Consider the following 19,040-nt stretch of genomic DNA (forward strand, 5'->3'; position numbering starts at 1 on the left):
TTTGAACTATATTATCGACATCACCAGCAATGATAACTCTTTTTTTTGCTCTTTCAAATTCACCACTTCGATATCGAAAGGTTGAATTTTTTTCACAAAAACGTTGTTTTTTATCTTTATCACCAATATCATCAAGTGATTGAACTTTAATACCAGCCATTGGACATCTTGCTCCAGGATCAGATCCAATCAATCCTACCTTTTTATTCAATGGTGGTAATTTCATTGGTGTTTTTTCATCATTTATTATTATTTCTTTTCTGCATGACAATGATGCAGATACACCATTTGTTGTAAATGAAAATGCAAATTTTTTATCTATTGACGTTTGTGGTTTTATATTGAACCATGATTGCCATAATTCAGCTGGCACAATTATTTTATGTCTCATGGAACATTTCACACATGGATTTAATAAGATGCAAAAATTGGAAAGTTTTAAAATAATTGAAGTAGATACGTCGATAGCAAAAAAATGTTTGCCAACTTTATCAAGTAATATTAAAGTCATACATATTGAAGTATATATATTTAAAATATTCTCAAAATGGTCGCTCTTCTCACAGGGCGGGATTAATTTATCAAATGTATTAATGAAATTTGATAAATTACAATCATTAACATTAAAAAATTTTGTATTAAAAAATCTTTATATTATATTTGATGATACAGCAGAAATCAAAATTCTCAAAGATGATTTTTTTGTAAAAGAAGAAACTTTCAAAAGAATGTTAATACGTAAGTAAATAAATTTATTATTTGATTCATTAATATATAAATAAACGAATAAATAAATAATAATAATATTTTTTTTCCAGATATACAAAAATGTCAAATAAAAAAATTACGTTATAACGATGATGGTTTAATAATGAAAATAAATGTAATTGATGAAAGAGATTGCTCACAATGGCTAGACACTTCAAATACTATCGTACCAAATGGTTTACATGAAAATCATGTAATTAATGTCACCGCCCTGGTGGAAATAATTTCTCCGTAAAACTCCGGAAAAACTCCGTAAAATTCCAGAAAAACTCCGTAAAATTCCGGAAATACTCCGTAAAAGTCCGGAAACACTCCGTAAAATTCCGGAAAACTCCGTATCACTCCGGAATTGGCCCATTAAAATTTTAAATTGGCCCAAAAAAATAAAAAAAGTAAAAAAGAAAAAGTAAATTTACCAAAAAACAATGGAAAAGTACTGGTCTTTATTGGAAAAGTTGAAATGCCATCAGGTATCAAAGGACATGTCCAAGCACCATTATGTCGTATAACTCGAGAACTTGCTAAATGTCCAGATATTGATATTGCATTTGTCAATGAATATAATACTACAAAATTATGTTATAAATGTGGAGAAAAATGTTTTGTTAGTATATCACCAGACAGGTATGTATATTGTAAAAATTGTAAAACTGTCTTACATAGAGATATAAATTCTAGCAAAAGCATTATGAATTTAGCTCTTGCTGATTATGGTATAAAACCAACAAGTTTTGTTAAAAATTATTCATCTTATCGACCTAATTATAATAAAGTTGATAATATAAATAATCCATAATCAAAAATAACAAAAAAAAAAAAAAAAATACTTAATTGGTAAGACTGCATGTAATCTTCTAATTTATTGAAGATTGCATGTAGTTTTTTTTTAAGTATGACCAAAAGGTTGCAACTGTTTTTATATTGACAGAATTTCGTACTGGTTGTCCAGTTGTACATATTTATATAGATTCTTTTCCAAATTTTCAACCACCTAAAAAAAATGAAAATAAATTGAAAATTATATATGAATAATTATAATTTTCAATATTAAGTTAAATATTAATTTAAAAAAGTTTCTAATTCATTTGTTTTATAAATTTCATGTTAATTTTTTTTTTTTATAGTGTTTATATTGTTATTTGTTATTCATAGAGTTGACAATTAAATTTATTAACGTATAACAGTGTAAAAAAATATTACTCGTTATTTTCTAATTTTCATATATCATATATCATTTTTTGTTAAAATTGAATAAAAATTTAAATAATATAATTAATTAGACAGAAAATAAATTAACTTTTTATGAAATTAAATAATGTTGTTTAAATAATTTTTCAAGACCATATATTAAACGTGTATTAATCTTGGCCTCTCATGCTAGGTGGTATGTACCATCAAAAAAAAATTAAAATAATTAATTGATCAATTAAAATATTGTGTTGGTAATTTTTTAAAACATCCCTGGTGAAAATATTTCTTCGAATTTTTCCGAATTTCTCCGTGATTACTCCGAATTTCTCCGCGGTTACTCCGAATTTCTCCGCGATTACTCCGAATTTCTCCCAAATTGACCCACGCGGAGAAATGAGTGGAAAAATTTTCTCCTCGTCGTTGATTTCGGAAGAATTTCCCACCCTTTCTCCAACTTTCTCCACCATTTGTTCAATTTTTTTCCAACTTTTTCAATTTTCAATTATTTAAAAAAAGAATGACTAATTATTAATTGTTACATAACGCAAAGCATAATAATGTTTATTTTTTTTGAAAAAAATGAAAATTCGAAGACACTTTTTTCAAAAAAGTTGATATGCCTGAGGTACTTGGTCTACAAAACTCCCGTGATTGTTTCATCAAATGTGATAAGTGGAAAATTTCTCCTCGTCGTTGATTTCGGAAGAATTTCTCTGTGATAATTTTTTTTTTTTCACACGTTTCTCCGCGTACTCTTATCGCGGAAAAATATTTCCGAACGTTTCTCCGCCCAAATCGATTCGGAGAAAATTCGTAAAAAATTTCTCCGCGGTAAATTTTTTTTTTCACATGTATTCTCATCGTGGAAAAATATTTCCGAACGTTTCTCCGCCCAAATCGATTCGGAGAAAATTCGTAAAAAATTTTGATACCTTCTTCCACTCAAGTCGCAGTATTGGGTCAATTTGGGAGAAATTCGGAGTAATCACGGACAAATTCGGAGTAAATGCGGAGAAATTCGGAGTAATCGCCGAGAAATTCAGGAGAATTCGCGGAGAAATATTTTCACCAGGGATATTGTATTTCCATTAAATTCAGAAAATACAAGTCTAAATCCTTCTCGTGATTTAATTTTTTTTCAATACGTGTTTTGCACAGACGAGCATTGGCATCAAGACCAAGTTTTGTTCATGATTTACGTGGACGTTTATTAACTCAACAAGAAATTATTCAATTATCCATAAATACACCGAAAAATGTATTAAAAAATTACGTATTTTTTTCATTTATCATATATAAGAATTAAAAATAAACATTTATATTATTTTATTAATGTGATTTTCTTTTTAATAAAGATATATTTATAATTTCAAGTTTTGTTTGATTTTTTATTTTAAATTTTAGTCATTATTTTGTATATTGTTTTATGATTTTATTTTTCAGAAATATTCACGTATCATTAGATTAGAAAATCTAATAAATTATAATAAAATAAATAAATACGTTATATATGTAATAATGACAAGGATTTTAATATTTAAAACCCAAAAAAGAAATATTTTTTTTTGTCCATTTTGTTCTCATGCTTTTTTATACTATTAGTATATACCTTGAGCTTCCGGCGCGTCGTTGTATATATATTATGTATGATTATTAATACTATTTTCTTTATCATAATTGTAATTTTTTATTAATTACGTGAAGTACTTTTCTTATTTTTTATTTCCATGAATTACTATATTTATTTCAAGTTTATAATCAATAATAATAATTATCGTGATGAACAAAAAATATCATTTGATCAAATTATAAACAATCATTAAATCATTTTAGTGGCATCGTTGCCCAATCAAAGTATTGAAGTCATATCCGCTGCTTTTATAAAGTCAATTGTAATATTATTTTGATAAAAAATATAATTAGCAATCACGTAGTAACTAGGTATACAATAAGAGCAAGTATAGGAGGAGGGAGGAGAGGGTTTCTTCAATTTTTATTTTTTAATTATTTTAAATAAATTTATTTCATAAAGTCGTCATTTTCTTAAAAATTTATCATTAATAACATGTGTTTTTTTTTATCTTTCAGGTAATTTCAAATTACCAAAATGTCATTTCAATTTACACCAACGTCAGTCATTGATAAGTTGGCTGACAAAGAAAGAGTTGATAAATTGTGTGGCTACATACGAATGAGCCATTGTGTTAAACCAAATTACTATCACTATTACAAAAATTGTCCAATGGCTACACTAACAATCCAGGTATCCAATGACAACATGGATGGACTTTTCTCTATAACTTTTTTTGGAGATGATGCATGGAAATGGTCAAAAAAACTTCACTCCAATATGGTTAGTATTATTATTATTATTATTATTATTGTTGTTGTTGTTGTTGTTGTTATTATTATTATATTTTTCGTTTAGGTAATTGATATTGATGGTGGTATCGTGTATCGCCCAATTCAAAGTGAAAATCAGCGCTCATTGTTTAATCAAAGATTTAAAAAAAAATCACCAGAGATTATATTTGATGATACAGCAGAAATCAAAATTCTCAAAGATGATTTTTTTGTAAAAGAAGAAACTTTCAAAAGAATTTTAATACGTAAGTAAATAAATTTATTATTTGATTCATTAATATATAAATAAACGAATAAATAAATAATAATAATATTTTTTTTCCAGATATACAAAAATGTCAAATAAAAAAATTACGTTATAACGATGATGGTTTAATAACGAAAATAAATGTAATTGATGAAAGAGATTGCTCACAATGGCTAGACACTTCAAATACTATCGTACCAAATGGTTTACATGAAAATCATGTAATAAATGTCACCGCCCTGGTGGAAATAATTTCTCCGTAAAACTCCGGAAAAACTCCGTAAAATTCCGGAAAAACTCCGTAAAATTCCGGAAATACTCCGTAAAAGTCCGGAAACACTCCGTAAAATTCCGAAAAACTCCGTAAAAGTCCGGAAACACTCCGTAAAATTCCGGGAATACTCCGTAAAATTCCGGAAAACTCCGTATCACTCCGGAATTGGCCCATTAAAATTTTAAATTGGCCCAAAAAAATAAAAAAAGTAAAAAAGAAAAAGTAAATTTACCAAAAAACAATGGAAAAGTACTGGTCTTTATTGGAAGAGTTGAAATGCCATCAGGTATCAAAGGGCATGTCCAAGCACCATTACGTCGTATAACTCGAGAACTTGCTAAATGTCCAGATATTGATATTGCATTTGTCAATGAATATAATACTACAAAATTATGTTATAAATGTGGAGAAAAATGTTTTGTTAGTATATCACCAGACAGGTATGTATATTGTAAAAATTGTAAAACTGTCTTACATAGAGATATAAATTCTAGCAAAAGCATTATGAATTTAGCTCTTGCTGATTATGGTATAAAACCAACAAGTTTTGTTAAAAATTATTCATCTTATCGACCTAATTATAATAAAGTTGATAATATAAATAATCCATAATCAAAAATAACAAAAAAAAAAAAAAAAAATACTTAAATTAAGCGTAAAAAAAGACTGCATGTAATCTTCTAATTTATTGAAGATTGCATGTAGTTTTTTTTTACGTATGACCGAAAGGTTGCAACTGTTTTTATATTGACAGAATTTCGTACTGGTTGTCCAGTTGTACATATTTATATAGATTCTTTTCCAAATTTTCAACCACCTGAAATAAATGAAAATAAATTAAAAATTATATATGAATAATTATAATTTTCAATATTAAGTTAAATATTAATTTAAAAAAGTTTCTAATTCATTTGTTTTATAAATTTCATGTTAATTTTTTTTTTTTATAGTGTTTATATTGTTATTTGTTATTCATAGAGTTGACAATTAAATTTATTAACGTATAACAGTGTAAAAAAATATTACTCGTTATTTTCTAATTTTCATATATCATATATCATTTTTTGTTAAAATTGAATAAAAATTTAAATAATATAATTAATTAGACAGAAAATAAATTAACTTTTTATGAAATTAAATAATGTTGTTTAAATAATTTTTCAAGACCATATATTAAACGTGTATTAATCTTGGCCTCTCATGCTAGGTGTTATGTACCATCAAAAAAAAATTAAAATTATTAATTGATCAATTAAAATATTGTGTTGGTAATTTTTCTTTTAAATTAACTTATCAAAAACATCCCTGGTGAAAATATTTCTTCGAATTTTTCCGAATTTCTCCGTGATTACTCCGAATTTCTCCGCGGTTACTCCGAATTTCTCCGCGATTACTCCGAATTTCTCCCAAATTGACCCACGCGGAGAAATGAGTGGAAAAATTTTCTCCTCGTCGTTGATTTCGGAAGAATTTCCCACCCTTTCTCCAACTTTCTCCACCATTTGTTCAATTTTTTTCCAACTTTTTCAATTTTCAATTATTTAAAAAAAGAATGACTAATTATTAATTGTTACATAACGCAAAGCATAATGATGTTTATTTTTTTTGAAAAAATGAAAATTCGAAGACACTTTTTTTCAAAAAAGTTGATATACCTGAGGTACTTGGTCTACAAAACTCCCGTGATCGTTTCATCAAATTGATGAATGTGGGAAAATAAGTGGAAAAATTTCTCCTCGTCGTTGATTTCAAAAGAATTTCTCTGTGATAATTTTTTTTTTTTCACACGTTTCTCCGCGTACTCTTATCGCGGAAAAATATTTCCGAACGTTTCTCCGCCCAAATCGATTCGGAGAAAATTCGTAAAAAATTTCTCTGCGGTAAATTTTTTTTTTCACATGTTTCTCCGCGTATTCTCATCGTGGAAAAATATTTCCGAACGTTTCTCCGCCCAAATCGATTCGGAGAAAATTCGTAAAAAATTTCTCCGCGGTAAATTTTTTTTTTCACATGTTTCTCCGCGTATTCTCATCGTGGAAAAATATTTCCGAACGTTTCTCCACCCAAGTCGATTCGGAGAAAATTCGGAAAAAATTTTGATACCTTTCTCCACTCATTTCTCCGCATGGGTCAATTTGGGAGAAATTCGGAGTAATCGCGGAGAAATTTAGGAGAAATCGCGGAGAAATATTTTCACCAGGGATATTGTATTTCCATCAAATTCAGAAAATACAAGTCTAAATCCTTCTCGTGATTTAATTTTTTTTCAATACGTGTTTTGCACAGACGAGCATTGGCATCAAGACCAAGATTTATTCATGATTTACGTGGACGTTTATTAACTCAACAAGAAATTATTCAATTATCCATAAATACACAGAAAAATTTATTAAAAAATTACGTATTTATTTCATTTATCATATATAAGAATTAAAAATAAACATTTATATTATTTTAATAATGTGATTTTCTTTTTAATAAAGATATATTTATCATTTCAAGTTTTATTTGATTTTTTATTTTAATTTTTAGTCATTATTTTGTACACTCAGAGAAGGATAAGTTAACAGTTAACATACCAATATGTTTACATTAAACATACAAAAGTTTAATGTTAAGATATATATATTAACAATAAACATAGATATCTTAACTGTTAACATACGTATGTTTATAGTTAACATACGTATCTTTACGCGGCCAAATATTTTGATGCGCCAGTCTACTTCTTGTAATCTTTTTTTTTTGACATTATATTGTGATACTATTCTAATTGTAATATAATATAATATGTACTCGTGTTGTCATAAATTTATTTAAATTTAGTTTTTTTGTAAATTCATTCTTAATTTTACATTCAATTTTCATATTTACATACGTAAATTTACATTAATGTCTTCAACTATCAGCCTAACCTTCAAATTGTGTCAATTACAGATATCTTAATAGTTAACATACGCATATTAACTATTAAGATACGTATGTTTAATGTTAATATATATATCTTTGATGTAAACTTATCAGCCACCACCCATTTTAACATGGCATATGTTAACATTAAACAGGATATGTTGACTGTTAACATATCCTTCTCTGTGTGTATATTGTTTTATGATTTTATTCTTCAGAAATATTCACGTATCATTAGATTAGAAAATCTAATAAATTATAATAAAATAAATTAACATTAAGCATAAGAATGAATGACAAGGATTTTAATATTTAAAAACCCAAAAAAGAAATATTTTTTTTTAACTAATTTTGTCTTCATGCTTTTTTTATACTATTAATTTTATTTTTCATACAATTAGATATTCTTTTAAACTTTTATTAAATTGTTAACAATGTAAATTATTCTTTTTTTTTTGTTTTTCGAATTTTTTTGAACGAAAATAAATTAATTTACAGATAAAACTAAAACAAAAATTCATTCTCCTCTGTTACACTAGTCTTTTTCTTTCGAAAGATTGCAATTTTAATTTAACATTTGCCCTAATTTTTTTTTTTTTTTATCATCTAATGTGTGTGTGTATTAGACCGTTTCAAAAAAAAAAAAAAATTTTTTTTTTTCTCTGCCACCCCCTAAAATCTTAGTATTCAACAAGACAAACAATCTACTATTTTCAATTTTTTTTTTTTTTTTTTAATGTCGCTCATCGACTTTGAATATTTTCCATTTAAAATACATGTAAGCAGAGTGTTCATTTTATACTTTCGTTCATAACTTCATCAATTTTTAAGCTAGAGACTTGGGAATACGACCGTTCGAAAGCTTGAAAAAAAAGCTTTAAAACACATTGAGAAAAAAATTTTCAATCAACTGTTTTGCGGCTAGAAAACTTTGTAAATATTTATTTCTAAAAAAACGATAATTTATTTATTCGAAGACCTCTGGGCATTCATTAAAAAATAAAAATTCGGCATATAACATATAGTGTCTAAAGCTTCTTAATAAAGCTTTCTAAATAATCATCTTGAATTCAAATATATTGATTATTTTGAGAGTTATGATTTTCTGAAACACTTAGATGAAAACAGCATTTATTCGTTTATAAAAGAATTGCACAAATAACACTGTTTTTTTTTAAGTGTTTCAGAAAATCATAACTCTCAAAATAATCAATATATTTGAATTCAAGATGATTATTTAGAAAGCTTTATTAAAAAGCTTTAGACACTATATCTTATATGCCGAATTTTTATTTTTTAATGAATGCCCAGAGGTCTTCGAATAAATAAATTATCGTTTTTTTAGAAATAAATGTTTACAAAGTTTTCTAGCCGCGAAACAGTTGATTGAAAATTTTTTTTTCAATATGTGTTTTGAAGCTTTTTTTTCAAGCTTTCGAACGGTCGTATTTCCAAGTCTCTAGCTTGAAAATTGATGAAGTTATGAACGAAAGTATAAAATAAACACTCTGCTTACATGTATTTTAAATGGAAAATATTCAAAGTCGATGAGCGACATTAAAAAAAAAAAAAAAAAAAAATTGAAAATAGTAGATTGTTTGTCTTGTTGAGTACTAAGATTTTAGGGGGTGGGAGAGAAAAAAAAAAATTTTTTTTTTTTTTTGAAACAGTCTAGTGTGTATACAATACAGAGTATTTTTTATTTTTTTTACTTTCAAAAAATCAATTGACAATCGCAGAGGGTACATGCTAGGAGTATCTCATGTGCCATTTGAATAATTTTAATTTAGCTACTATTTTGGCATTTTAATTTACAATTATTAATTAAATAATTAAATAATTAACAGCAACATATATTAAAATTTTATAAGCTCCAACAGCAATTTTGTCCCAAATTCTATTCATAAATAAATAAACCAATTAACACATGATTATTTATTAATTATTAATTAATAAAAATAGCTTTAAATTACTTTGGTATTGATGTATTGCTAATTGTACCAGCAAAACAAGAACAAAACCAATCATCAAATGGTATATTATTTAATGCATCTAATTTTAGCAAATGTTTATATAAATCTGTATCTTCTTTATCTAATAATGTAAATGTACATTCAAATAGTTTTCTAATATCATTATGAAAATTTTCAATATGATCTAAAAAACCACGAAGTATCCAATACATATCAACCATATTATCATAATTTTGATCACCTTCCATTATGTGCCATAAACTTTCAGCCATTCTATTCATTGATCTGTATAAAAAATAAAATAAATATACTTTTAATATTAATCAACATTTACTAATTAATATATTTACCTAAATAATGGTGTTTCTAATTGTGTTGTCATTTCAATTTTAGCTCTTCTTGTACGTAATAACCACATTGTTAAATATACCTGATGTGGTTTTGTTGTTTCTTTTTTTTTTTTTTTTTTAATGTTTTTATTTAACGTCGCATCAACATCCAGGGTTATTAGCGACGACAATTATTTACAATATATACATTTTTATATACATATAGTTTTACATTATATTATTATTATCTGTTATTTGTTCTTTTGTTTATTTTATTTTTTTTAATTTAATTTTTTTTTTTTTTTTTTTTTTTTTTTTGAAGATTTTTGTCTGTTTAAGAAGGGCTATGATTTTTTTGTAATTTGGGGGTGATAGGCAGTCTCTAACATTGTTTGGTAGATTTAGTCTTCTTCTCGTAGGTGCCGTGTCAATACACTCAGTGAGTATATGGGTCACCGTTTGACCTACTTGACATTTTTGGCATGTTGGTGGTGAAATGATATTTTCCATTAAATAACCATGTGTTATTCTGGTGTGACCAATGCGAAGTCGAGTAATTCTCGTTTGGTTTTGACGTGATGACATGTAGGGGTGTTTTTCCCATATGTCCTTTCTTACCAGTTTAAGTTTGGTGTTGGTACTTTGCCACTGATGGTTCCACTTTAATTTTATATTTTTTTTTATAAGATCATTTAGTTCTATAGGTGACACTGGAGCTGTTGTCTTGTTTGTTCCACTTATAATTGCGTTTTTAGCTTCTACATCAGCTTTTTCATTTCCATCAATACCTTGGTGTGATGGTATCCAGATCAAAGTAATTTTTTTGTTTTTTTTTTGTATATTGTTGATTTTATTTTGTATGTGTTGGATGATGTGGTGTTTAGTGTTTAGATTACCAAGTGCTACAAGAGTAGACAAGGAGTCAGTGAAGATGGCAGCTGATGAGTCCAAAGAGTTGCTAAATAGTTTTAGACTTTCGAGTATAGCAAAAGCTTCACACGAGAAAATCGTATATGCTGGAGGTAGTTGATAGGTGTGTGTACCGTTGTTGTAGATGATTGAACATGCACTTTTGTTGTCTAGTTTGGATCCATCTGTGTATATATGTGTGTCATTTTTGTATTTGTGTTTTAATTCATTGAATAGTTGTTGGTAGATTGTTGAGTTGGTGATTTTTTTTCCATTTGTGTTGTTATAAATTGATAGGTCAATGTTAATAAAGTCAGTGGTCCATGGTGGAATGATTGGAGTACTTTTTGGTGTAACACTTATATTATTTAGCTCGGTTTCAGCATGGTCATCGAGATAATTTTTCAGTCGTGCTAGGTATGGCTTGGGTAAATTTTTGTTTTGATTATTGTGACTATTTCTGGTTGATGGAAGGTTACCAAGGTTTACTTGAGTGTGTGTTGATATTTTGAGTGAGCCTGTATATTTTATTGTGTCTTTTTCTCTTCTGAGTTGCAGAGGGATTTGTTTTGTTGTTTCATTGACTATTTTTGTTTTATTTAATGCACCACGTAAATCATGAAATTCCATTTTTCTTTGTTTAGCAATAAATTTATCACTTTCAGTATATATTGGTGTTATACCTAGTAATAATTTCCATACAAAATTACGATGTGTTACTGGTACAGTAAATCTAAGACAAAAATATTTTAATTTTGCTTTTACATTTCGAAATTAAATCGCAATATAAAATTTAAAAATGTGGTGCTGATTCATGACCAGTTTGATCAAGAAGCTGTTGCCACTAATGGTAAGTGATTCACAGGATTCAACATGACCAAGATGAGGTACATGATCATCAATGGATTCAAGATTTTTTTTTTTTGTTTACCTACTGATAAATATACTTCAAATGATAAATAATAATTAAATACAATTTTAAATAAATTTGCAAATAATTAATTAATTTTTATAAATAACAAAACTTTTGTTTTCAAAATCATATAAATATAATAAAACAAAATTAACTATTTTATAAACTAAATATCAATCAATATGATTTGATTTTTTTCAATTACAGATGTTAAAAAATACTGTTTGTGTTTGAACATTGAACTTGCTGTTGCTGAAATGATCATGGATTATCTAGAGACAAGTGGAACATCTTCGTGGGATGATGAACATCCGCTAAAAAGGTAGGATCTCAATTTATTAATTGTACATTGATTTTAACTATTACTAGGTCTTTGTTGCTACAAACAATTTATAATAATATTATTTGCAATGTCGTGATTGTCTTCAATACATTTTTACGTATTTTAGCAATCATTTAGCTCATCTTGATAATTTTTTAAACGGCTTGTTGATTTTATGTTTTTTGGAATAATTTAATATCGACTGTTTATCAGTATAGAAATCTCAAGTACTTTATAAACTACCTGCATGAAAAATTATAACACTGTTAAATTCATTTTACGTAACTGAAATTTTTAATTTCTCGACTTGAAAAGTTGAAAAATCTACATAATATATATTGAATTTATAAAAACTTGTTTTTTTATATATAAAAAAATTATAATTCAAAATTGACATTATAATAATTATGGTAATTATAAGCCAGTCATAGATTTATCAAACGATCACGTTAATTTTATAAATATTAATTCTGACGTGTCTGTTTTGATTATATACTGATTTATATCAAATCACTAATATTTCTACACACAACTTAGTTAAATTATAAATTAAAAAAACTATAATATTTTACACATCAATGATTTTCATATCGTCAGTAAGAAAATACTATATAATTTATATTTAATTCAATTTTTTATTTATCTTCAACCTTTCCAAATGACATCAAAGATTAATATATTTTTTTTTCTTTTTTTTTTTCTCATTCCTTGTTAATTTATTTTTAATATTTTTTTATTTCTGATGTCTCTTTTTTTTTTACTCTTTGGATGGATGATTGAGGGTAGAGTTTTTTTTTTTATATCTCTGTCTCGGTTTAATCCAATTAAAAATACTGGACGATAGCACGAAACGATAGAGAAACGACACCATCAACTGCTAGACCTGGTTCGCGCGCACAAGCAAATTTTAATTGATGTTTTTGGTGTCTGGAAAATGGTGAATTTCAACTTGCAAATAGACATTTTTTTTTTTTTCAATGAAAAACAAATAATATTATTTTTTAAAATTAATTTTTCTTTTTTTAATTTTTGATATAAAATCAGCTGAGAATAAATTAATACGAGCAAGTTTTTTAGTAGTAATATAAATTGTACATAAAAAAGAGAAAGAATAATAAATATAAATGGTAAAAAATAAATAAATAAAAAATAAGGCCATGATGTTTAATCTTTGAGGCAATCTATTATCGTTGTGGAGTATACTAGTTAGGCGATTCTATCTACCCGCCTTTTTTACGCGCCCAAGAAATACCGTCTTCTTCTTATTCTTTTGTTGGCTTGTTTAATAACTCGTGATAAATGTTAAAAAATTATCCATGCCCTATTTTATGCAGCCGCCATTACTTGAACCTCATGTCAATCTACATTTCTTTTTATTTTTTTTAATTTTTAATATTATTCTTTAACTGATTGGCTTCCTCATAAATTAATAACAATTTAATTTTTTTTTTTTTTAAATACTATTGAGATTTTTGCAATTTTTTATCAATTCTTTCTTTTTGCTAAATATCAAGTCGTTCAACGAAAATTTACCGTTCGATTTTATTTTGAAATTTATTAAAAATTACTAGATATTTATAATTTTGTATTTTTATTTTTTTTTAAATATAAATTTTATATATCTTTTATTGGCTAAAATATTGTAAAACGATTATTATTATTTTTATTCTCATTATGGCTAATTTTTCGAACAATTTTTTCTATTTTAAACACAACGAGAGCTTTTCTTTTTATCACTGTATTTATTATTTTTTTTTGAATCAACTAGGTCCAGCTAATTGTAGATATGATTTCCCAAACCATTCGGTAATTTTTTTTTTTTTTTATTATTTTATTTTTAAATTCAAAGCTCAAGCCTCAAAGTAGTTATATCATTTGCCCTTTGGGCTTCATTTGACTTGTAATTTATATATGAAAAAAATTTTCTCAATTCTCTATAAATTTTACTGATTTTTTTTTATCAAATCTCAAAAGCAATTTGTCTGACTTATAAATTTGTATACACGTGCATTAAATTCATATGAAATATATCCAAAGATAAAAAAAAAAAAAAAAAAAAATGAAAAGAAAAATCCTATTGTGTTGAAGTGGGCGGATTGACGATGGTAATTTGATTTGGTCTACCCCATAATTTTGCGGGTCCGATCCTTTTGGAATTGCTTGACAAATTCGTCTGTGGTTGCGTCTAAAATAAGGGAGAAGTTAACGTAAAACAAAAATGTATATATAAACCTTGGAATATTTATTTGATATAGAGTATACATAGAGAGAATAAAATTGGGGTAAGTTAAACCTTCTTGACAAGAGGATAAGAAACGAAAAAAAAAGGTGACAGTGGGGGTGAATGAACATCATTGTTCGAGGGATGGATCATTGATGTTGAAAAAAAAAATAAAAAGGGTCGAAAAAAAAAAAAAAAGATGGCGTCTCTATTTGCTGGACAAAGTGATGAGCTTTTTTTACACAAACTTTTGCCCTCCTGCGGCAAAAGAATTGATCATTTTCCCCGTGGGGGTCATCTTGCTTCGGTAAAAGAAAACCTTTCTCGTGACTCATATGAATTGACTCAAATTTACCTTTCTTACTTTTTTTATTTTTTTTTTTCATTATCTTCAATTCAGCTTGATTTATCGACAGGTGAAATCAAGGGTGAAATTTTTATTTCTTATTAATTTATAAATTTTATTTTGCTGAAATATGAGGATCTTTTTTTTAGAATATTTTTTCGATTTATAAAGAAGGCTATTTTTATGAAAAATTTTTGAGTTAATTTTTTGGAGAAATGATGGGTAAACATGGGAGAAATTTAAAAGTCAAAAAATCCTTTTAAAAAAATACTATTGTGAGCTGATTTCATTTACTTCTATAATTTACTACAATGTATTACAATGTAGTAAATTATTTACATTTTTCTTTCTTATATTTTTTTGCACCTTGAGTTAGTATTTTGTCTAGAAAAATGAAAAAATAATTTAATATTCCTCCAGGTATATAATAGAAATAATATTACATTTATACAATTTATTTTTTTTTACCGAATTCTATAAACAAGTATGTTAATATAATACTAATTTTGACAAAATACTATGCGTGTGATATATATCACACTTGAGTGTCTTTTATTCTATTGTTCCCTACTGTTTTGTTCATCTTAAACTATTATATGAACAATTTTTGCATCAAATTCACGCGGTATTTTACACGCACTCCAAGCAAAAGTGCCTTTTCTTTACGATCTTCAAATGCTAATTTCACGGGGCTTGGAAGCTGGCGACGCCTCGAGTGTAATCTACCCAAGGACATGTATATATTATTTTTTTTTAATGTATATATCTTTTAAAAAGTTTAGACTCTTTTCGAAGGCGGCAACTACTGATGATGGAGAGATGATCACTTAATTTGGCCAACAGCTGCCTTAACGTTGTGCGCTTCTTTTGCCTTACTTTTCTTATTTCCAGACACATTATACATATATTTTTTTTTTCTTGATTTAAAACACAAATATATTTATATGACCACACTGATCTTTTGTGTCCTGCACGCATTTCAAATTGCCTATAACATTATAAATATATATTCTATCTTTGAACATTTAAAAAAAATTTGTTGATTTTTTTTTTTCTTCTTTTTAATATTTATTGGGTATAAAAAAAAATATTGATTATGAATTTTTAACAGAAAAAGAATTGAGTATTATTTAACAAAATTATTTTAAATCACAGGGAGTCTGATGTGGTTTGTTATAAATATATACCTCATTTTTAAAAACGATTATTTATGAAGGTTAATTGAGAAGAATAAAGAAGTCTTTCAAAATCTATCTTTTTTATTTTTTTTTATTATCATATATAATAGTTTTATATATACATGAAAATATATATTTTTTACTCGTCTTTTTTTCCTTTTTTTGATACAATTAATTTATATTTTTCGTGCAGAAAAAAAACAGTAAATAATACAAAAAATAAAATTAGAAAAATTGCTGATTTCTAAAGCATCTAAAATACAAAATTTCTTATTAAATTATTATACATACAGGCCAAAGATTTACCGTCAATTTTAACAACCAAAATATAATTCATAAAAATAGCTTTTTCATTTTTTTTTTTAAATATATTAAAAAATTTGCATTAATAAGATTGATTAGTTCGTATAAAAAATAATATACAAAAAAAAAAAAGATAAATATTTAAATTTCATCACATTGCATAATATAATAATAATTTAAAAGAAAAAAAAAATCATCATATATAATGATAAAATTAAAAAATTCATATTTTAGATTATTTTCAATGAATTTAAAAATATTTATCGTATAATCTTTTGTATCAAAGCGGTAGCCGTTTAATCCCGTAAATGATAAGTTATGTTTTTTTCTTTCAAAAAAAAAATATGAAAAATGAATTTTTATATATATTTTATCCGTGTAGTTAATAAATTTATTATATTTGAGGGCAACATCATATAATTGTGTTTATTATAATGAAAAAAAAAAAAAATATAATAAATATAAAAAAATTTAAATTACGTATTCTATTAGGTGAGAGGCCCGGGGCCGTTTAACTTTTCTCCGGGGTCCATGAAAAATCATTGATGATATATATATATAAAGCAAGCCCTAGGTGATAGAAATGTTCAACTTCTACTCATCTAGTCATAGTAGAATATACTAATATATATATATATATAAATGCGTTTTATATAAATGTTGGTGTGTGCGAGAGAGGATGAACCAGCAGACATGCGGTTTGAAAAAAATACATGCGAGAGAAGTGGTGCGCGGTAAAGAACGCAGGCAAAGAAGAAAAAAAAAAAAAAAAAAAGTGTAATAAATTGGTGGTGAGATTATTCCCGACGTGCATTAAGACGTCACAGACGCCTTGAAAAGTATTGGCCGACACCTTGTACTGGAAGAGACGAGATGTCTTTTTTTTGTTGTTTTTTTTAAATATTTATAAACTTTTTTTATTTCCATTTTGACTTTGTTGTTTCTTATTTTTTATCATTTTAATTTTTTTTTTTTTTTGCTGTTTTTCATTTCATTTGATTATTTTTCTATTTGTTATTAAGGTAGTATCATAATCGATATTGGGTGCGGTATATTTATTGATGAATACGACCCTAATCAGTGAATAGAGGCGTGAACGGAATTTGTTAAATTTGTATTTGTTAAATCAGTCAATTTTCAATTAATTTTCTTGATTTTATATTTTTTTAAATCTCAATTTGGGCTTTTATATTTTGTTTGATTTAGTTTTTGTAAAATTTTAATATTAATCGGATAGTGTAGGAAATTTTTAGCTGCGTAAATTTGATAAATATTAATTAGGTAAATGCACTTGCATAAAAAAATTAATTTTACAAAGATATATGGAAGCTTTAAAAACCATGAAAATATATTTTTTTTTGGCTATTAACAGTTTACACTATAGCTGATTTAAAATTTATCGGCTTATACAAAATTCCAATAAATAATTTGCACGTAGCAAAAATTATTTTAAATTTTAAATCAGTATTTTTGGAAGTGTTAACGAGAGCTTGTTCAGGAGGTTTGAACCTTTGTTACCAGATGTTACCGCGTAATATATTACTTAACACTCTCAAAAAAGATGAAAAAAAAAAAAAGGGCCCCATGATCGAACGATGGGTGCGGGTGTGGAAAAAAATTAATGCCCACGGCGAAGACGCCACAGGGAATCGAAACGAGGCTAATCCAAGTGTATTGCATCATCAACAGTAGGGGGGCCTTTTTACAAATTTAATCCTCACCTGCAACATGTTCAAAAAAAGATTTCGATAAGAGATTCAAAGCAATGATATCATTGAAATGACTTCATTAACACTTCATTAAACTGATCTTTTCTTCGTCAGATTTATTTATAATCTATAAATAATATTGTTATTCATTGAATTATATATGAAAAATTTTAAAAAACATCTCACAAATAGATACATTCAATTTCATTCATTTAATAAACTCATAAATCATTCATTCTTTTAATCTTTTTTTATTATTTATTTTTAATCAAACTCTATTGTACATATAAATTTTTTTTTCATCCAATCAAATTTATATTTAAAAAAATAAAATTAAAAAGTCAAATATATGTAGATAGAATATTTAATTAATAATTATCATTGACAAGAATAATTAAAAATAAAAAAAAAAACCACCTGTTAATTTTATCCCCGCATGAAGAAGATTTTAAAACTTTTTCCTTTATAAAAAAGGACAAGACACTTTCAGTTAACTTCACGTGGCAACGTTTATTCGTCATTCTATTGGCTGACGCTGACGACACATCCATTTTCATTAGTTCTCACACACACACATACACGTTATACGTTCGATACATTCAATAAATCGATATATTTAAAATCGTGGCTAAGTTAATTTAACATGCAATTTAATGGCTATGAATACTATTATACACTGTGAACAAAATAATAGAAAAATATCTTGCCTCATTGTCACAGATGCAATAATGTCAAGTATATTTTATTTATTCATGAAATATTTTCAATAAAAGTGCCATTGGAGTATGTTATTAAAACATTAACCAGATGCAACAATTAAATCAATTAAATGTCAAGTGTCATTGTATTCGGTGTTAACATGTTGTTCCAACTATTAATACATCAACAACAGCATATACAACATTAGAATGGTCAAAACTTAATTGAAAATATTATTAAATCAAATACATTTGATAAATAATTTAGTGATCTTAAAGCAACGTTTGGTATACCTATCAGTAATGCCATCAGTTGATAAAAAATTAAGATATAGGTTATAATTTGGGTGCGTGAACCTGGCCTGCATAAGTCCTAGAAAAAATA

At 26.2% G+C, this 19,040-nt stretch overlaps 1 protein-coding gene across 1 annotated transcript; it reads right to left on the reverse strand.

The window, feature by feature from the left end:
* Nucleotides 1-7,993: 7,993 nt before the first annotated feature.
* LOC122856465 (TBC1 domain family member 7-like) lies at nt 7,994-12,334 on the reverse strand. The gene is made up of 6 exons (XM_044158136.1): nt 12,319-12,334; nt 11,545-11,723; nt 10,078-10,178; nt 9,728-10,012; nt 9,603-9,651; nt 7,994-8,002 (listed from the first exon to the last, which is right to left on the reverse strand). The coding sequence occupies exons 1-6, from the start codon at nt 12,332-12,334 to the stop codon at nt 7,994-7,996; spliced, it is 639 nt and encodes a 212-aa protein (XP_044014071.1).
* Nucleotides 12,335-19,040: the final 6,706 nt, after the last annotated feature.

Source organism: Aphidius gifuensis, linkage group LG5 (genome assembly GCF_014905175.1).
Source record: "Aphidius gifuensis isolate YNYX2018 linkage group LG5, ASM1490517v1, whole genome shotgun sequence".
Taxonomy (NCBI): Eukaryota; Metazoa; Arthropoda; class Insecta; order Hymenoptera; family Braconidae; genus Aphidius; species Aphidius gifuensis.